Source organism: Venturia canescens, chromosome 8 (genome assembly GCF_019457755.1).
Source record: "Venturia canescens isolate UGA chromosome 8, ASM1945775v1, whole genome shotgun sequence".
Classification (NCBI taxonomy): Eukaryota; Metazoa; Arthropoda; class Insecta; order Hymenoptera; family Ichneumonidae; genus Venturia; species Venturia canescens.
This window is the reverse complement of record NC_057428.1, coordinates 7,720,673-7,743,736: the sequence shown is the minus strand read 5'-3', so window position 1 is coordinate 7,743,736 and position 23,064 is coordinate 7,720,673. Positions and strand designations below refer to the sequence as shown.

General features: G+C 36.1%; 1 protein-coding gene across 1 annotated transcript in view; it reads left to right on the top strand.

Annotated features, from left to right (window-relative positions):
* The window catches only part of LOC122414838 (mucin-12), a 413,778-nt gene that overhangs the window by 333,370 nt on the left and 57,344 nt on the right, over nt 1-23,064 (top strand). The window contains exon 5 of the mRNA XM_043426441.1: nt 254-351. Within this exon, the coding sequence (XP_043282376.1) occupies nt 254-351 (98 nt within the window). The remainder of the gene's footprint in view (nt 1-253; nt 352-23,064) is intronic.

The window sequence follows — 23,064 nt, the reverse complement described above, 5'->3', positions numbered from 1 at the left end:
CTCACCTCTAAACAGTTCGAAGTTTAGATCAACTTGTCCTGCTAGCAAAAAGGTTATCATTCCAATCATAATCGCGCAGAAAATGAAATTCAAATATAATCAGCAATTCAGTTTAAACTTGACAAAAATTGTTCCACTAATGGGTGATATAGAAGCATTGATAAGCTAACCCATTAATCAACCTTTAATGAAAATTTTTCAATTGTACTAGTTACATATTTTTCATGTAAACTTTATGTGTTCGCTATTTCAGATCGACGATCGAGTAAGATCGCCAGGTACATCAATACGTCCTACGCCAACCTCGATATCTAGTATCTCACCTTCAAGTCCTGAAGAACCCATTACGCTGTAAGTACATTGTATTAATAGAGACTGAATCGAAATATAATGAAGTTAAGCAACGCGAACTGCAAAATGCATGTGAAAGGTCCTTCATTGTATGTGAGCTCAATAGAACATGAGACTGAACGCGCTCATCATTGCATATCAATGTAATATACATGTACACATGTACGGCCCATTCTACCTCGATTTGACCTTGATATAAACTTTCACTTATCCTATCTCATTCGCAATTTTTTATAATTCTATAGTTACTTATGAAAAGCACTCAGGATTCTTTTCGGTTTAATGAGCAAATTAATCTACTACTGACCTCACTTATCATTGAAGTACCTGTAGCTACTCGAGACAAGCACATCGACGTGACTATATACGCTGGAGAAAAACGAGTCATTACTCGCTTTTTTAACTTTACTAACTGAAGAGTCTCTACAGCAAGCAGAGCTGCTTCAAATATTTTTCGTTCAATTCCTGATATTTGTTTCGCCATTTGGTTCATTACAGCGGCTCATAAGATGCTCTGAGTTTACATATTGTTTTTTTTTCCTCTGTCGATCGTTACTATTTAGAGCTCCGCAGTCCATCGTATATTGTAGATGTTAATATCCAACAAAAACTTTTTAAAAGAGGATTAAAATGACGTTAAGTTTAAAAAATATAATGATATTTCAATAAAGCCAAGTACAAGTGATATTTGTTTTCAAGTTTTCGTGAAAAATTTGGAAAAAAATTTGAAGCTTTTGGAGAAAAAGCTTGGCGTGCATATTTTTATTTTTCAGAACTTAGTATTCATTTGAAGGAAATAGAATTCTCCCCAGAACCGATATTCACACGGGTCTATGGAGAATTTCTTTGCCGAAATTATTTTGGAAATTCAATCGTTTGAAAAACTATGCACCCCAAATTTCGCCTGGGAGCTCCTCCCCTTGGACCCCCGTCGCCTGCATTTTGATTCTATGTGCCTACCGTGTGTATGTGTATTCATATATTCATTCGAATTCGACTTATTCCATGCAAGGCGAAAACATAGTTGCGTGGAAGGAGAACGAAAAGTAAACACATATGCGAAGCATTCCACGTCATTTCACCTAGGCGGTGACCTCGACTATTTTTAATTTTCCAAATTTTTTTTATAAAATAGCACCCCATGAAAAGACTATCAACATCAATTTTTATATTTTATCTCTTCTTCTGGCAAGCTTTATGGTTTTCGAAAAAATGTGGGTTTTGTAAGTTTTAAAAACCTTTAAACTCTGATAATTCCTGAAGTATTTGAGATATCAACAAATATCACCCTATCATGTTTTTTTTTGTTTTAAAAAGCATTTTCATTTACAAATATGAAAAAATATATACAAGGTCAACGTTTTTTGCTTCTAAAGTAAAAAACATTTTTTTAAAGGTGAATGTCATGTTTATTTTTCCAAAAAATCAGTTTTGCACCAAAATTTTTTTTTCGACAGATTTTTAACAGCAGCGGAAAAATCAAGTTTAAAATCCACCTTCAATTATCAACTGTGAATTGTTCTTCGCGAATTTTGAATTCAGAAATTCTGAAATACGGTTGTTTCAGCATGAACATGTCAACGATAACAAGAGATAACGATCATGAAAAACTAAAGTGCTTGCCGAAGAATTATTTATGAGTTATTATGGAATGAAAATATTCGACATAGAGTTATTTGAAAGAGAGAAACCAAGAAATAAAAGATACATTTACACTCGTACTCGTGGTGGCAGTTTTAACACACTTATACGTCGTCACTCATCGAGCGTTCTCTATCGACTCAAACTTGTTCTCTCTTCGCCTTACCGGGCGCGACTCGGACGCCTCTCCGAAAAACGGCAATATTGCACGGCACGCACATAGCGACACACACACACACACGCGCGCACGCACACACTAAAGAATAATGGGAACAATATGTCACCAGTCAGTGGGACGAGAGTGGTACGTTGTTTTCGCATATATCTACGGAAAATCGAGAGGGCGGATCGACTTTCGACTCGGCGTTCTTACATGTACCCGGCTGTGGAAAACTAACATTAATACTCAGCCCTTGCCCCGCCGGCTGTGTACCCGGCCTCTCTACGAAAGGAAAACCGATACGACTCTTGGACCAACGTAAAATTCATAAAGTACTATTTTTTCGATGTGCATATGAAAAAGAAAATATGAATATTACAAGTGATGGTTTGGGATCTCTGCAATCCATAATTTAAATGGGATGCGATTATTTTCCGATTTACCAATGGTCACATTTGTACTGAAAGCCAGGGGAGTAAAAACGAAATGAATGAGTTCAAAGGGATAGATGTAAGTGTAAATCGATTTGGAGACCATTTGTCGACAGGGTCGAAGATCTTCGAAAAAGAAAAATCACAATGACGGCGAAGAGAGAAGTAAATAGAAGTAGAAGGATAAGAAAGAAGTGTGAAGGTATGAGAGAAAAGGCGGGCCGAAGAGCCTCTGGGCTGGTATAAGGGTAAAGACTATATAAGTAACGGTCTGACGTCTGGTAGAAAGTGCTCGAGGGTGAGGCAGTGATTTAGAGAAATTAAAACTTTAATTCATGTTCGGCATCTTTATATCTCACTCTCTATTCCTCGACTTTCTTATCCTGGTATTCTTATTTTTCACCCGGCGGGTCTTTCTGTCACAGACCAACAATCTCAAACCCCCTTTAAGGCTTTTCCTTACCCTCTCAATCCTACAGATTTGATTCCGCCAAGTCGAAGGAACATCGCATAAAAAATCTGTGGAACAAGGTAATTGAGAAGGAAATGGAAAGTCCCAAAAACCGCGATTGAGAATCGCGTAAACAAAATTGTTAATCCGATCGGTAAGTACCCGGGAAAGAGTAAAGAAAACGGGCGCGTTGTCCTCAAACTAACAAAAATTGCATTCGCTATCCTTCTCTCTGTTCCCCTCCAATTTTTTCCTTTTTCAGTTCCTCTGCTACCGAGTAACTGCTTGTAAAGCATCCAGAAATGAAAGGCAGCCCAGCTCTGTATGAGCTATTGACGAAAATATATCATTCCTATATAACCAGAACTCTCCCTAACTCTGCCCCGTCCACCTCCCACCGTAATGGCGCGACAAACCTCTCCTAAGAATTGGAAAAAAATGATTTCTGTGAAAAGGGGAAACAAATATATGTTTCACCATTTTGCACCAATGATGCAAATGATAGACTGACAGTATAGTTCGCATCATAAATTCCTCCAAATGCTACTTTCTTTTTTCTTTCTTTCTCATGCATCGCCCTCATCTCACTTAGATATTCGACATTCTTATATATTATACGTATGAAAACCAAGGAGAATAGAATATGCTACACTTCTTCTTCCATTCGCATAACAGCATCTCTTGTACTTTCCTCTAAAATCCTCGACGTATACTGTTTATTCAAGTTCTTGTGAAAAACAGAGCAGAATTTACATTAGGGATTAAAGACGCTGCGAGAAAATGAATTCAGTTTCTAAACTGTTTAATATCAATTATGAATAATACTGCATATACTCTTGCGATGAAATCTCCATCTCCCTATCGCTGGTCCTCCCTTCAGTCGAGGTAATAAAAATTTGTAACGTTCTATTTCAGCGGTGTGGAAAACGTAGTGGAGAGAGCGATTGGACGATTTCGTCTTGGTCACGATTTACCGATTCACATGCGCATTTTAAGAGAAAAAACCAAACCCGTTTGTCAATGGGATATGGGTAGTAAAAGTGGACAGTACTGAACGGACCGTTGCTGGACTATTCAATGACCCTATTTGCACAGCGAATAGATAAAAATTCAGCTCCAAATTTCTCTTCGGTTCAATAAAGTTTTCCTTCTCTTTCTGCATGTGTGTGTATGTGTGTGCGCACCCGTGTGTATTCATGCGTGTCTGGACGCTTTTCTCCTATTGCTTACGAGTGAACGGGAAATGGTACGAGAATGCTTATTATTTCTTTCTGAAACGTATGTACCTATTTGTGTAATTTTGTCCAAAATACCACAAAATACATAGGACGTCCAATCTTCCCGGCCCCCCTCTCTCAGTCGCGCATTCTCGTTCTCTCTACACTAGGAATAGGATGGTAAAGAATTTCACCCGGAATTTAACATAGCTTTTCCCGATAAATCTGTACTTGATTCGGTCGCAAGTGAAAAAAAAAGTATATTATTAAAAAAATATGAGTCTCATGGTTTTGGATAATGCATAAACATTATGCATGATCTCGAAGGATTCATCTGCTAGCATTCTTTTTTCAGACATTTCTCTTGGGTTTTCCATACCTTCGCCACTATCCCATCCTCTTCCATTTCTCCCTTGCCCTTGGCGTTCGCCTTTTCCCTCATTCTTTCGTTTTCGCTGTTAGGGCGGCGTCCACCACCAATAAATTCCCATCATCGCTCTCAACTCTCTCAGGTATACGCCTCTCTCCCGCATTATCGTACATAAATCATACCATAAGTGAAGCGGAATTGAATTCAATGAGTAAATATGACTTTCGAATAATGATAATAATCATCATCATCATGATTTATTGTCCCTAATAATGTTACACTGACTGGAATTTTGCAGATTTCACTGAAGAAAAAATCCTTTTAGGTTATACTGACGTATCGAGAAAGTATGAAAAAATCATTTAAAACTGTCGTGATAGAAAAAATAGCAAGAAGTTATCGGAAATGTAATTCTATTTACGCAGGAGAGGAACATAAGCTTGTTATAGACAGAAGAGAAGGAAAGCGATTACAAAAAAAAGCCGGTAAACATGAAGCAGAAACGTTGAAATGAACTACAGTTTGTTAATCGAGAATTGAATGCTTGTAAACGTTTTCTAAACAATCTCTGAGTACATGAAAAATCATCGTAACAAATTGCTGCGTATTGAGTTAAAATAATAATGTGCGTGTGCGTGATTGATTGATTGATTGATTGAAATATATTTGGCCCTGGAATAATCCTTAGGGTAGATGTAGCAATCATAAATTATTCAGTGGTAATTAAAAAAATAAAAATACATACAAAAAATACAAGAAAGTAAATAATAAATAAATAAATAAATAACAAAATAGGAAGAAAAGTGCGATTCAACAGCTCTAACTATTAAAGCATAGATATAAAGGTAGAACAAAAGTATAAAAAGCTCAATAAATAATTAAATTAAAATAAATTACTATAAATTAAATTAAATTGAGTTCTGGTCTTCACGCTCAAATAAGTACACAAAGATTCTAGATTTAAAAGTGCTCAATGAGGGAGTAGAACGTATTTCAACAGGAAGTTCGTGTCAAAAGTAAATGGCAACCAAAACAAACGATTTTGAAAAGGTACGTTGCAAAGGTACATGAAAAATATTTCGAGTACGTTTACTATTTGAGCGTTCAGACTGAGGTGCCGAAGTAAAAAGTTCACGCAAATACTGAGGAGCATCACCACTCGCAATTGGTGTGTCATTATACTAATAAAATAAGAGAGAGGTTTATTAGCTTTCTCAGCTATTCGTAATACGTTCATTTACAAATTTCTTACATCTGGAAATCATTTCACTGGGTATATGGGCTTTATCTTGCACCCTCATTCTTTTTCGGAAACCTATCACTTTGTTAATATTCTATCATGTAACCCTATTAGTATTCGTTCCAGCAGTAAAAAATTATAAAAATACACATATAACAATATAACGTTTAGCTTACAGCAAAAACTGTAGCACGGGCCGTGTACATTCACCTTTGTATATCTTTTGTATTGCAATATGACTCTCATCACCCGATTGTCTTTCGTGCCTTTTCCTTCGGAGATCAGAATTCGCCACATTTTTAAAGAATATAAATATAAAAATTTTCTCCCTATGGATATCTCTGTGCGAGCGCGATCAGTGATCGTCATTCTTTCGCTTTACGTCAATTTCGTCGCACACGAAAATTTGATCATGAAATTCAAAAACATCTAAAGCCGGAAAAAAGTAAGAAGTGTAGATACCGTTATGCATCGAATGAAGACAAGGAGAACACGAGACTCATTAAGACGATGAAGAAAATTATGACCGAGATGGTCAATAATAAGGATCTCAAACATATCCATGCGTCAGTCTCCTGTGTCAATAATTTGATTGTGAGACAACGTGTTTTGGTCTGACCAAAATACACACCTTCGCTTGACGAAGGTTTGGAGTGAAACTTGTTCGGATTCTGCGAATTTGACTCGAAGGAGTAAAAAGTTTCCATGTGATGGAAATGGGGCAATTATGTATTTTATTTTTTTCTACACTGCAATTTCTTTTTTTTCCATACGACCGTTTTACCTTCTAAATTACAGGTCAGTTTCTAAAGAACGTCAAGAAAATTCGAGAGATCACGATCGACACAGGTGTGTTTTATGGCACCCTGACCCTGATTCGAGTGGAATTGATGCTTTCACTATAGAATAGAATCGATGGTTCTTTTACGCGTTTTCGCCATTTGTAATTGTTCTGAGAGCCTTATGAAAAATTATTAACAATGGCGCCAAATTAATTGTGGTGGTGCCTCATTGGGAATTTCTACCATGGTTTCTCTTTATTTTATCGTTAGTAACTGTTGAATTGATTTTTTTCAAACCGGATTCTATACGGTGACCGGAAAGCCCTTGTGTTGAAACATGTTCCTCCGGAATCGATTGACATTCCTATCCCATGTCTTTCCAAGGCAACTTTTAAACAATATCATTACGATTTGAATAAGTGATGGTTCTTCTGTACTATTGATAGGATCTTTATTGGACATCACATCGAATATTCTTTCCTTCCTTAGAAAGGAATATGAACATGGTGGATCGTATAATTCGTTGAATTGTTATCGATCAGCGCTCTCATTAATTCTTGAATCAAGTAGAGGAGAAGAAGATACGATCAAACGTTTTTTTTTTAATTATTAGAGGATTTTAAATTTGAGACCGTAGGCACGACAATACGAATCAACGTGAAATCCAAAAATCGTTTTGCAATTGTTTTCTAAATGGGGGCAGAATGAGGAAATTACTTTAGAGCAACTTTCCATGAAATGAATAACGTTAATGACGTTGCTGATGGGGCATCGTTTGCAAACATTTTCATTGATTGATATTCAAAATATTCAAAAGATTGATGAAGACTGTTGTGAAGTGAAAATTCCAGATAGAAAAAAACATCGGCTCTGTTTCTACAGAAAGAAACAACCGATTCTACGTTTACCTTTTCTTCACTGAGGATAAATCTCTATGTCTGGCATCCGCGTTAGAAACATATTTGGATAGAACCGGAAAACTTCGTTTTTCTATTTCACATCTTATCATCTCTTATAAGAAATCGTATAAAGTCGTTACTACTCAAACGTTGTCATGTCAGCATATAATACACGTCTCGCAGCTACTTCCGCGGCCAAACAAGCGAGTGTAAACGTAGATTTGATACGAAAAACTGCAGGCTGGTAAAAAGACTCAACGACCTTTGGCCGATTTTATGATAGGGAAGTAGTGGGTGAAGAAAGACAGTTCGTCGAAGGCGTTCCGATTAATAAGATTTCAATTGTACTTCGTTGTACGCTGATGTTTTATTGTTATAATAATTATTATTCATTCTAATAAAGAGAATAAGAATCCACCGATTTTTGCGTAATAATTTCGTAGCCGTAACTTTCTTTAAATAACTGCATATTATGATCTTTGAATGAAGACGTGCCAAATACAGAAGGAGGGTGGCTAGCGACGATACAATGTTGCCATGCTAAACCATGTTAAGGGTGAATGATACAAAAGTCGAAATAATTAGAAATTGATCAAATTTGGTGATAATGTTCTTCAACATCAAGTGCGAAAACACAAATTTTTTCAAAATTTTCTTCTGTTTAGTTATCGAGTAATTACGCATTAAAGCAGATTTCTTATGCCTGGAATGTATACCTATATATATGGAAACGCTATGCTTATACACGTGAACTTTAGTGACCAATTACTCGATAACTGTACAGAAGAAAAATCTTAAAAAATTTGTATTGACAAATTTGGCACTAAAGAATATGTTCACCAAATTTTATAAAATTCTGATCATTTTGAATTTTTTTATGTTTTTAGCATGGTTTAGCATGGCAACATTGTATCGCCTGTGCAATATATCCTTAAATACATTAAAAATTTCAAAATGATAAGAATTTAATAAAATTTGGTGAACATATTCTTTAGTGCCAAATTTGACAATACAATTTTTTCAGATTTTTTTTCTGTACAGTTATCGAATAATTGATCACTAAAGTTCACGTGCATAAGCATAGCGTTTCCATATATATAGGTATACATTCCGGGCATAAGAAATCTGCTTTAATGCGTAATTACTCGATAACTGAGCAGAAGAAAATTTTGAAAAAAATTGTGTCTTCGCACTTGATATTGAAGAACATTATCATCAAATTTGATCAATTTCTTATCATTTTGACGAATGTAGCCACCCTCCTTAACGATTAAACGAACTTGCCTAACTAAGTGAAATTCAATCGTAATTGTGTGAACGCCTCTTCCGAAGAGATCAGTCCCTCCCTCCCATTTTCTCGTCTTTGACAACTTGACTATATGCATTCCTTCCTGCTCCTTGTGTCCGGGAATTTTCCGAGTGTTTTATCCAAATCGCTTTTCTACGGAGTGACTTTAACCGCGTCCGCACTCCCGTGAAGAGAGAGAAAGGGATCTACTTGATTTAGAAACAGAATGAGGAATGAAGTATCGTTGCATTATCGGATACGAAAAAAAAAAAAAAAAAAAAAAAAAAACAGGATAAAAATGGTGAAAATAGACGTAATAACGATGTGAAAATATAACTACAATGTATGCCTCGAAAAAAAATAATTTCTGATACACAAAAATATTTATTCGTTGTCCGGGGATAACAAGCGTCATAGCGAACGTCACGTTTATTTCACGTTGAGACGAGAAGTAGACTTCACCTCACGGAATCTCTGAGATTTCCCAGCGAGGGCATTCCAGTCGGAATTACTGTCACGCGAGTAATTACGCGCGAAGCTATATCGTGCAAGCTCTAGATCCGAGCGTGTGGAAAGCTCCAGCCCCCCTCTCTTCGTCTCTTCCTCATCGCTTTCTCTTTCTTACTCTCACTGTACATTCCCAAGGGAAACGCCTTTCGTAGTATTCTCTCAGACAAACCAGCCGTCGTGGAACCATGTAGAATAACAGGAACGGCGAAAGCATCACGAACTGCCTCTTTGCAGTATTTGCTGCGTTGCTCAACTCCTCTTCTCGCATTTCCTTCATCCCTATACAAAATGTATGTACATATACTTCTATATATATATATTTCCTTCTCTTGCTTTCTCACGATTCTGCCTGGCAAACCAGAGCTAATAAAAGCCCACAATTACCTCCGGTTTGGGCACCATTTGTCTTGACGCCACCACCACCACCAGCCTAACCATCGTCTCATGCCCGATATAATTCACCACCACCCAACGCAACAACACATTGTTGCCTAATGAGGTGTAAAACATTCCAGAATATCTGACAGTTTGCCAGAGTCTCACGATTCCCAAATTTAATGCTGTATATAAGCCATTCCACGCCATTTTGAGCACCCATCGTGTCGACAATTCGCAGTTTCCTTTCAATTTTTATGCAATAGTCGGTAAGTATTTGAGAGTGGGGTTTCACCTTCAAATGACTTTTTTCAATATCATTCCCACTTTTTAATGAGCTTCGAATAAGTTATGTGAAAACTGTGACAGTATTTTTTTCGTCACTGCTGGCTGACAAGGTGAAAATAAAGAGAGGCAAAGATAAAATAAATAATGATCAAAAATTTAAAAGAAAAACGATTGGCTTTATTTTACAAATACTGTTTTGGGCTTTAGTTAAATTTCGAAGCGAAAAATAACAATAAAAGAAAATAAAAAATCTCAATAGGGGAGAGTAGGGCAAAGCGGAACAGGCGGGCAAAGCGGAACACCCCCGAAAATTTAGAACATTTTTTTCTCCATTAGAAATCTGCAAAATTTCGTTATTCGGCTGAAAACATGCTTCCAAAACTCAAAATTGAAGGAAAAATAAATATTTTTTGAAAATTGATTTTTTTTTTCGATCAATCAATTGAAGTATCAGCTCAAGATAAGCCGTGGAATAGTTATTACCAATGAAACTATAGATATTTCTAACATATGTGATATTTATACAATTTTATCTCGTTTACGATAACTTCATGGTACTCTTAGAAGAACGTGGGGCAAGAGGACACCATAAGCAGTTAAGCTAGTGTCGGTTTACATACGTTTTGTCAACTACTGCTGTATTCAAAAATTAATTTTCCATACTTATTTCTCATATCCGATGAAAAAAAAAAAAATTATGGGTTAAACTCCCCCTCGAAAAAGACTCTTTTGACGTTTTTGATTAATTTTCACAAATGTCTGGTGAAATAAAATGAAATTTTTATTTTATGAAAAAAATGGGGTAACAGTGGCCTTTTCTTTGTGCGAAAAAATGTTTGTGTCAGAACTCGACAACGACTCTCGTTCGGGGGAAAGGGAATTACAGTCAAGTGAATTTTACGTGCGTAGATGATGGTGAGCACCGAAAAAGGTCGAAAAAAACTTACGGCTAATAATAATAAAAATAAAACTGATTGGAGGCAAATCATATAAAAAATAGTACATATTGTTCGCAAGAGTATGTAAAATATAAGGAAAATATAGTGATTTTGACACTGTGAAAAGTGTATGAGCGGTGTGGTGGATTCCACCACGACGCGGGGCGTTACGACTCTGCCACAACCTCACGAAACATCATCTATTCGTGGTCATTGTTATGATATCGAACAAAATATACAAGGTGAGGCAAGAACTATTAGCAGTAGAAGTATTTTTCACCTTGCCAGACTTGGGCAAAAACTTTTCCTCCAAAACACGAGCAAAAATTGGTCAAGACAAGTGTGACCGTTCCAGAGAAAAGTTGCTTCAAAACAATCCCCCCTATCAGCCGATCGCAGTGAAACGTAATTTTGTCCTTGTTGTCCTGTGGACAGTCAAGAATTAAAAAAGTTGTATGCTGCGTAGCGGGTAATCAAGTAGAGTTTACGAGGTTCATCTAGGTGGAGGCGCTTCAAGCATGCCAAGGTCACCTCCATTTTTTTAAAAAGATCTACTATTTTTTTTCTTCATAATTTCATCGAGGAACTGTGAATAATTTCACACACCAAATTTTATCATGATCAATCAAGATTTAACATAAAAAATCGAGAAAATGGAAATTTCAATGTTTTCAGCCTTAAGTCGACGTAAATAACAGTGTAACCACTCACTCTTATTTAAAAGATACTCAAACTGGTTACCATTTTCAATGCATACTTTCAATCTAATTCACATAGAATGTTTGGTCCTATTAAAAACGTCAGTTTATATTTCTGTATTAACGAAAAGGCTCTGATCGAGGTTTGACCGAGCGAGATTATCAGGATAAGTCATATACGACTTTGTTTACATCGATTTTGTTTCCATTTTTTTAAATTGTTCACAACAGGGATTTTTATAACACTGTATTCTCTTCAATCACCAATACTGCGCAACAAAATTTCATTCTGCACAAAGTTCAAGCAGAGCAATTATTTCAAGAGACTCGGTAGAGTCTCGGGACAAGTACTATGACAGCTCTGTCGTGTGCTGGCCAAAGGTTCGCCGAGACGGCAGGGTTTCAGTAGGACACCAGGCGATTCTCCATCGTGTCATTTGCCCCCAATATATAGATAATACCGTTGACGACCATACAACGGCGGAGTAGATCTATATTGTAGGGGAAAATTACACTAGATTGGCGTGTCATTTCCTCGAATTACGGAGCTTAGAAGGTGTCCCCTATAACGAAAATTGGTTCAAACCATAATTTTTAAAATCTCTTTCGAATGAGTCCAAAACCAACACGATCAGTGGCATAATTGCTGAAAAAAAACTTAGCACGGGTGAAAAATATGCTTATCAGATTTTTCATTGCTCGGTTTCCGAAACACCTTTAAGAATGCGTGTCCGAATATAACACCACCGGTTCTCTCGAGTTTCTGCTTGATTGTTCCAACGGTACTGATACTAATGATCTCAGACCACGGTTCTCAGACTAGTATACGTGAAAAAGAGTAAATACGCGGTGCACGTCAACCGACTTTATTGAGGTTTTTTGAAAAAAATTTATTCCATTAATAATTCGCAAGGACATACGTGTACCGAAACAATTCTTTAAACCAGATTGCGAGGAATATTGTCTGGTATATATCGTCAGTTATGTGGTTATAAACGAATCGGAATTTGACGTTTACAATGTGCGAGATACAAAGTGCGAGACAAACATTAAAAAACATATATGTAATTAAGTGCATAATATAAATATTGAACTTATCGAGGTTTTTTTACAAACGTCAGTTATATGGTTGCATGAAAATACGTCAAATATGTGGTTAATAACACACTGGAGTTTGACGTTCCGACGAAGTGCGTGACCATAGAGACGTTATGAAACAGTGCTTTTGAAGTAATTTCGAAGTTTAGTGGAATAAGTGATGAGCATTTGATTCATACGTCAAAATTATAAGCGAATGAAAATGATTTAAATGGGGAAGATTACGGTATCTTTGACGCCTGCTTTTGATGGTTGGGTTATGGAAAATGGGCCAAAAAATATGAAAAAGAAAAATAACCACCTCCAGACCCACCTAACGATATCGCACACACATCGAAGGTGCTCCAGACCCTCTCAACGATTCCGCACACACAACGAAGGTGCTCCAGATCTACCCAACGATATGGCACGCACATCGAATAAGCTCCAAACTCACCTAACGAGTCCGCATACACGTGAAAAGTGCTTCACACCTACGTGTGTGTTTGTGATAGTACTAGCGTTTACCGTATATGTGTTACATGTTCGTATATACATGATTGAGGAAATTACTGATTTTCAAAATTCAATATCTCAAAAAATATTGCGTTGCGCCAAAATTCCTTTTACAGGGTCTCTTATATCGTCAAAAAGAATGTCTACGCCAAATTTGAAGCAACTCGGAGGTAACAGCTTTTCGGAAGTTTATCCCAAGTTTTAAAGGAATTTTTCCACAGAGAAAATAAAAGATACAACAAAAAATGATGTTCAAATATATTTACAGCCAAATTTTAACACCCTCCTCTTCGATCCTTAAAGCCGCATTTTCGATTTTCATTACCCTCCGAAAAAGTCCCATTTTCAATCGAATATGGACGCTGCGCATGGTCAAAATTGGGAACCACAAACATAATGCTTCGATTTCCAACCCCCTGTTTCACCCCCCTTGTCTGAAGGTATTTTTTACTTCTCATTTCCCTTTGTTTGCGGTTTTTTAATCCATTAATTCTGGAAGAGACTTTTTTTATTTGAATTTTTTTGAATGAGCTATTTGAATAAAAAAATGATGGGCCGGACAAGTACTTCTAACACGTATTTGAACGTATTTGATTCAGCATTGTTTTTAATGTTGGAAAGCATCATTTTGGGGTTTTTTATCATGTTGATTTCAAGACTTGTCATTTCGAATCCCAGATAAATACTTACCCTTCAATTGATATCATAAATTTTTATACTGCAATAAAATGTAGTGCTTATGACTTTTTTTTATTTCTAAAGTTGTTGGATCTCTTAAATAATTCCGGTATTTCGCTCCTGTGGAAATAGTCAATTTTTCTGTTTGAATTTCTAATCAATTCCGTAGAAATTTATATTCCGAATTATCAATAAATATTTGGCCTTGAATTGATATAATAAATTTTAGTGCTGCACGTAACTTATAATTAAATGGAAACTTTTTCAATTCATTCAGTTGTCAGGATGGAATTGAGAGGATGGAACATCGATTTTTGAAATTTTTTTATATTATTCAATGAACTTTAAGCGACCTATCGTATCGAATAACTGAGCATTGCAGTGGTCGAAAAAGTGACTCTAATTATTTTAGCTCGTCCACCTCTACAGTATTAAGTAAAGTTGTTTCACCCCTAATGCATTAATTAAATTGCAAAAAACCGTTAAAAAGGTAAAAAATTCGCATTTCTCAGTATTGAAAAGTTTTTCTGACCTCCAGCGCGCATGATTTGTATGTAATTTGATATGCTGAATTCGAATTCAGGGTTATTCCAACTGGACCACCCCTAAAACATTGAGTAAATTGCAAAAAACCATTAGAAATGTCACAGTGAGTTTGGAAGGCGGTAAATTATTATTAATTTATGGCGATCTGGATTTTTTCATGACATAATTTCTATGAGAATGGTGTGATCTTCAAAGAATTTTCTGTAATGTATCATGATAAATCTAACAGTTTCTCTGGAAAAATACCAAAAATTAAAAATTCACTATCGGTTTAACTTTGAACGTGAATAACCGTTGAAATAGCAGATTTATCACAAAATCACAACAGATCTTTTTTATGGAGCAGTCAATTTCCTACTAAAAACTATTTTAGGAATCATTCTACATTGACCCGTCCGCGAGTTGCAAAATTCAAAAGTCGTCAATGATGTGACTTCACCTCTAAAAAACATTTTAAAAGGCTGAAATTTTAACAGGCGTCATATTTTATGATTCTGGAACTATTGAGGGATGTTCTTCGAAGAGAAAAGAAAAAAAAATTTTTTTGAGACACCCTAACTATAACCTAACTGATTGACCTAATGAACATAACAAATTTGAAGACGATCAGTGACACATTAAAATACATACTAAATAGAACCTTTTTTCAATAAAAAAAAAGGATAAAAAAAATTTGTCCACTAAGCAACGAGCGACGTTAACTTCGGAATAAATCAAACTTTTTTTTGAGGAAAAAAATGTTAAGTGTCGGAATTGGAAAAATTCATGACTTTTTCCGAAAAACTGAAATTTTTCATGGAACTCGATTTCCAAAACTTTGTTTTTTTTCAGAAAAGTACGATTGAAAACAAAACTTAAAATAAAAAACGCCTTGATAGATCCGTTTTTAGAATTATAGCTATTTGAGAAAAAAGCCATTTTTTTGAAAAATCCATAATTTTTTTTGGGTTCGGTAAAATACTTAAAAGAACTAACAAGAATTTCTTTAGTGAGGTAGCAGAAAATTGCAAAGTTGCAGTCAAATTGAAGGGGGTTGAGTTCAAAAGTGATCGAATTGATAACACAATTTTATATACATTTGAATGCGCATCGTCGATATCCATGTTTACCGAACAAATGTTCAATAGAGACTACTAACTCGGAACACGAAAAAAAAGGAAGACGAAGCATATTTTTGAGAAAGCAAAATTTGCAGTGGTTCTCTAAACGAGTTTTCCGAAAAGACTTCCCGCTCATTTGTTCTTAAAGCCATCATACCATATACGTAATGGTTCTCAAAAGTTAATTAAGAAAATATATCTATATAAGGGTGGGATATATGTAATAATGTATCAAAGAGTGTGATTTTTTATGTAAGCAAAAAATTGTGATCTGCCAATAAAATATTCTATAACGAAGTTTATCGCAGTTTTTCGCAGTTCTGCGTTTTCTCGCAATTTTTCCATTTTCTCAGGATAGAGAATGGGATTTGGTACTCATGATGATTAATTAAAAATTTTAATCGTCGTTCTCGGGGGCTCTGCCCCCTGCAACCTTTGTCATCTGTGTTTGAATACTGCAGGTATTCAGAATGAAAAAATATATATGATGAAATACAGAGAAGGCGTGTTTTCTAAATATTTTTTACTTTCAACGCGCATGGAATAGTCGTATGATAAATCACTTCAGGCAGCACCAACCTAATGTTTTTTTAGATCTCATTCGCTTGGTTTATATTCGTAGTAACATGAGAAAAATATTATACCCATAACGAAAAACATCGTTATGGTTTTTAAGATAGTAAAAACATAAAAATTCGATTTTTCTCGCGCCCGAAGGATTAGAATTAGCACTCGGGCCGAAGGCGAAGGTGACATCACATGGTTTGAGGTAGTCTAATTTCACTCCCGTGGAGTGTATACTATTTTTCACCACATGCAATGCATGGTGAAATTAGTTCCTATCGAAAAAACAAATTTGATCTTCAAATAACCTTGAGACAGCTACTAAAGGTCAAAACTTCTAACGTCGTTAGGTGTTCTTCACCAAACTCCACAAATTTTCTACAAAAAATTTTCATTAGAAGTGATAGGTTTTGAGATATTAAAAATACAAAGTTAAAATGAGCCACTTTGTAAATATATTGATTTGTGAGGGTATTTCTCGTACATGCGCTAATATTTCAGGCTGAATGTCCACATAGATATGAAGTCACAGTGATTTGTGAGGATAAAGCCGCATCGACAGGCGACGCACGTGTTTCCTCCGCGCAGGCTGTGCAAAGAACCTTTTGAGGAGTATACTTCGAAAACGGGTGAGGTACAGCGGGAAAGGTTGTAGCTTTCTCCTTTCTCCAGCGTTACCAACGTAGAGAAGACGTTATGATATATTTGTAATCATGTTAGCTCGTACGTGACCTTCCATTACAACTGCTTCTCGATAACAAATTGTTACAAGCTAAGGGTCTCGACGACGCGAAAGAAAAAGACCTCCTTATTTCACTTTATGGGCATTCGGAGCCTATTTCGGTACGTTTTTTTTGTTTGTTTTTACCAGCTTTTTCACACTTGACGTTTACGACACCCTCGTGCATCCTTGTCGATCCTGAAAGCACTTTGGGGACGATGGTAATTTTTATTATCCTATGTTTGAATAGATATCTAGAGTCGCGTCAGCGACTCTGAGACAAGTACATTTATAAGATATGACGAGTTGCTGCCAGAGACTCTTTGGCGGAGCGATAGCTTTTCCAATTGTTTTTGAAAATTTTCAAAATTTGTTTCTTTAATAATTAATTAACTATTGTACTTCAGAGAATATCATAAGTTGACGTATTTTTTATTTTTTTTTCTTTCGACTGCGACCTCTTCGATCTCTGTAGTTTAACGCGTTGAAGAGATATTAATTATTTATTTTTTAATTGCATCAAAAAATGGGTCGGATTTTCGCACACATTTTTTATGTTTATTTGTTTTTTATTTAGTGACAAATCTGGTGCCATAATACAAGTATATACCTATATATTTTCGTGACGTATGACGTATGGTGTGTTTTTCATGCTAATAGATGATGAGGTTATAAAGATCGCGAATTTGACAGTTCACCGATATCCCGGTCTGTAGTACCAAGTATATACCTATATATTTCCTTTACGATATGACGTATGGCGTGTTGTTTAAATGCTAACTAGATGAGGTTATAAAAATCGCGAATGTGACAATTCACCGACACTCTTCCAATTTTTTCCGGTTCTGTAGTACTAGATAAAAACAGGACAATATTTTAGTGACAGTGGTGAGAAGAGAGTGAAGAAGAACAAAAGTGAAATAAAGGACGAGGAATCCAACATTGTTATGTAATGAAAAATAAACCGAAAATTATCAACAACGTTCGGATAGATGGTATAAAAGATTTAGAAAGGTTGAAGATTTTTCCTATACATATCTTGAGATGTAGTCCGGATTCTGAAACATTAGAAAAAAAAATCTATGCCTCCGTTCTTTCTCATCAGCTCTCTCTCTGATTGTATCATCAGACTTGTCGATGTTCGTTATTGGAGAATATAATAAAATAACCCAAAACAGAAATGACGAAGGAAAGCGAGGAACTACAAAAATATAGAAAAGAAGTATAATCGCATTGTCTGTAAAGGCATGACAGACTATTCGAAAGTGCTTGATTACAAAATTTCTATTGGCAAATCGAAATTGAGGAAATCAGTATTTTTTTCGTTTTGCATTGGTGGAATTTTTTTTTTTATTCCTAAAAAAGACTAAATTGATAATCACGAAGAGTTTTTACTTCAATTCTAACAAAGTAAAATTTGAGTTCGAAATAAAATATGTCCGCGTGTGTGTATGTGTGTGTATGTAAATACCTGAAACAACTTGAATGTATAATAAAACGATTTTTATTTTAAAAAAAACTGATTCGGCTTGAGAGGGTCACCCCGTGTGGCAGCCGCATTTTTTGGGGTTTTTTCACGATTTTTTTGCTGTAAGAAAAAACATAGACTTGAAATTTAAAGAATTTATTCATTGGTATTTAAACTTTATGATAGAATTTTTTAACTCTGATATCTCCGGTTTATTCGGTATAAAACTACTTCACAGGAACCCATATGTTTCTCCATGGTCTCCACGATTCCGGGGAATCCGTTTATTTGAGATCAAAAAACCAAGGAGCGTTTAATTTGTAAAGCAGTGGCTATCGCTTGAACTAAAATCATACAGAAATACTAAAAATTGAAGGATTATTGAGTTATGCAATATTTTGGAATATACGGTACAATAACACACAAGGATATATAAATGGACATTCAAAGGTGATAAAGCCTGAAAGTGATTTTGAGGAAAAGGGCAACGAAGGTGTGTTACGCGGATGCGGCCTGGAGTTGAATAATAAGGTTCGCATATAAAACGAAACAAGTCTATCGCCCCCACCGCGCGACACACCTTCGTTTCCCTTTTCCTCAAAATCACTTTCAGGCTTTATCACCTTTGAATGTACATTTATATATCCTTGTGTGTTATTGTACCATATATCATCAAGTGTTTCAAAACGCAAAAACCCTTCAATTTTTCATATTTCTGTATGATTTTAATTCAGGTGATAACCACTGCTTTACAAATCAAAACGCTCCTTGGTTTTTTAATTTCAGATAAACCGATCTCCGGAATCGTGGAGACTATAAAGAAACATATGGGTTCCTGTGGAGTAGCTTTACACCGAATCTACCAGAGATATCAGAGTAAAAAAATTCTACCACAGAGTTGAAATACCATTGAATGAATCCTTCAAATTTCAAAAGTCTATATTTTTTTTGCTTGCCGCAAAAAAATCGCGAAAAAAGCCCACAAAATCCGGCTGCCACACGGGGTGACCCCCTTATGTTGGATTTCATTATTCCAATCGATCAATATCGCGTTGTCTGATCAATATCGCGTTTGGTTCAAAGGAACAAAACGTTGTCAAATAAATGCAAAAGTGACGAGTACATTGAATGACAAATGAAAAAAATTCAAAACATAATGGTATGTAAAAAAAATTACGAAACAATTAAGAAAAGCTTTCACAAATAATGAAAAAACATTATATTAAAAAAATATACAAATCCGAAATTATATTGTAATGGGAAAAAAAAATTCAAACAAAACGTGAGAAATTCATTCCTACGGAAAGTATCCAGAACTTTAAATATAATGTTTTTTCATGATTTGTGAAAGCTTTTCTTAATTGTTTTGTTGAAATTATTTACAGTTGGTTTTAATTTTTTTTACATACCATTATGTTTTGAATTTTTTTCATTCGTCATCCAATGTACTCGTCACTTTTGCATTTATTTGACAACGTTTTGTTCCTTTGAACCAAACGTTTTTCATACATTACTAAGATTTAGCAGATTCATTTTTTTTATTCACTACGCTGAAATGGTTTTTTTAAAACCTTTAGTATAGATATAGAAAATTCATTTCCGTGTAATAATGAGTCGTAGTTCTTGGGTGCTCATGGGCCAAGAGGAGAGTCACGGTTTCGAACGAAGAAAACGTAGTGGAAACCGCGAAAATTCTGTATCAGGAAACAGTATAGGACTTGGGTATGCCTCGAGCACTATTGTTATTATCGTTATCATCATTGTCACCATCATCTTCATCGTCAGCGTCATCGTCATCATCATCATCATTATTATTATTATTATTATTATTATGAAAGCTATTGAGGTGTTAGTTTTTGTTTATTCCCCGTTGTAGAAAATGCGTTAAGCACCGTAGGAGAGACACATGCCTACTCCCATGTGTCGGACTCTCCTCTCGGCCTACCGACTAAAAATGAACCGAATTCTGTTCTTCTCCGCGGGGTAGAAACACGTAAGTATAACTTCACCCCTGTGGAGACTTGTAAAAGCATCTCGTTCGTCTCTGTTCTGTGCATCTTTATCTTTATTGACCCGTCATCTCTTGATGCCCTCAAGCATCAAAGCTATTAAGGTTATTATTGTCTCTATTATCGTAATGTAGGGAACTTCCTAGAATAAGCGCGGATAAATATACTATATGCATAAAAGTAAGGGACAGTTTATATTTCACGCTTATTTGAGAATTTAGTGCCCGTGCGAGCCTCCACCGTTACGTTCCAACCCACCCAAACCCGTACACCCTTCCCAATTTCAAGCAAGCCCCATGACACGTTTCCTCAGTAAGAACTCGGCCGTGACTCCCCCTCTTCTCTATCCTGTATTAGTGAGCAAGAACTACCTTACATTATTTAACGAACAAGCTCTGGTTTTCACACACTTATATACTTTAGAGTAACCCGTACATACGTATGTATAAGAGAATACACACCGGTTCGCTCTTAAATCAGACTAGATTTGTTTGCCCCTGGATGCCACGGCAGATGCTGCTGGCACGCAAACCATCCTTACTCCTCTGGCTTCTTCCTTCCTTCCTAAACTGCATTTTACCTTCTTGATCTGTCCAGATATATGGACCATTTTCCAACACGAGATAATTCAAAAGCACTTTACAATGTTACGTATTACAAGGTACGTATTAAAATTCAAAGTCATATCTCCTGAAAACTTCACTTTCGAATATCTGTATTTTTCTTCACACGGTTGATGAAGGATGATAGGGTCGATGACCAGAATTCAAATATTCAAACGCACACGAGGCTCGAAAACGTTTAAAAAACTTGTTCTCTGACAAATTTCTCTACTTTCTGTTACCTGTCGTTGTCCGAATGACGCTGTTGATCCATGCTTCGTTTAACAATCTTGTCGATCAAACGGAACATCAAAAAGGCTTCATGGCTTTCGTAAATGCACCCTTACCTTGCAAGTTTACCCATACCTCAAATTCAGTCCTTTCTTACCCTCCTTTAAGTTCATGAGTTTTCACTAATCCAATTTCGAAATATAAATCAGCTTTGTACGAAGAAAAAAACATTCGGAATAATTTATTCATGTTTTCACAAAGCAGCCGAAAAAAGAAGTGTTTTTTTAATAATCCTCGAAAGAAAAAGTGGGGCGTGTTTTTCGTGGGTTTCTCGTTGCTGATGTGAAAATTTCCCTGGCATTCTTTCGTCCCTTTTCTGTTTATTCTTCTCTCTCTCTCTCTCTCTCTCCCATTCTCTCCACCTCCTTTTTCGTTCCTTCTCGCATGGCTCTATAAATCAGTGGAAATTTGTTATGCCCAGCACGCAGATGGTTTTGTTATATGAAAATATGTGCCCGTTGCGCGAGCGCACACGCCACATCGTGTAGGGATGTTGCGGGTGGGTTTTGGAAAGCGGGAGTGTAAGTATCCCTCTTGGTAAAATACATCTCTTATACCTCGCCGCGCACCCCTTGTATTCCGGTATATTCGCATACCCTCGTGGTACTCGTCCCATCCTAAATATACCTACGTATATTCATGTACACACAAATATATTCTCCCAGGGTTTTCTCCTCGAGGCGTCATGCTGTTTCGCCCTCGGGCTATCTTTAATTACGCGAGAACGAGACTTGTACAACTTATATATTGGAAGCGTGAATAATTTTTTTTTTTTTTCTTATACTCGAAACGGAGGTAACACCACTAAAAACGGAAATGTCGTAATGTTATATTTGATACCAACGATTCGTCGAACTGACATAAAAACTTGACGTGAGTGAACACGAGATACTCTAGTGACAGAAACGCGATGGAAAATCCCTTTGAATATGTTATAATGACATGAGAACCTTCTTTGATACCAAAGGAGGGAGGGAGCGAACCAAGGAATGTCCGGCTACACTACGTCGAAAAATTCTATATGTACGTATACATCAAACGGTGCGGATATATGTGCGAGTTAGATTCTCGAAGATCCCTAAAAGAAAAAAGACCACTTGGCGAAGAGAGAATAGCTCCCAGCAGTGCTGAATATTTGATTGGGTTTCAACGATTGGTTTGAGACCTTTACTACGGAAGAAAGAGGGATGGACATATTACTGCCCTTATTGGTATAAAGACGATTCGTGTATTTCCGAAATGGTCATTTGAAAAAGAGTCTAGAGCAAAAGAGGGACAAGAAATTAGGCTGCACGAGGAAAATCGAGAAATAGGAGCCGAGTCGTTATCGAAGGAAATGTGAAATATTCTTCTCTGCCTTTATACCTATAGGAGTACTCACGAGTTTATATATGTGGGCGTATGCGTATGCGTGTAATACATACCCTCCCAGTCGAAATAGTCCATGCAGCCGTTACAGTCACTGAGCTTATTTCATTCATCCATGCATTTCTCAACGTTAGACTACTCTTTCGTACAAATAAGTACCTTTAATACAGATACCTTCAATACCATCGTCACAAACATATTTTTATATAATTCGGTCTGTGGTTCGACAGTATTATCGAGATGCGAGGAAAGTTTCTCCGTAGAAAAACTTTCGAGCTATTTTAAATCGCAAATCATTACATTTTATTTTTGATCTTTCCAAATAAAGCTAACGTTTTTATTGTATCGTTAAGCTTAAGCCTCCTCTCGTTTTCGTGTGGAGATGATTCACCACTGAATGCACCAGACTAAAGAAAGCGTTTTCAGACATACCGTGAACATGCTTCGATCTTTCAATTTTGTTCAATCAGATCACTCTTACTCGT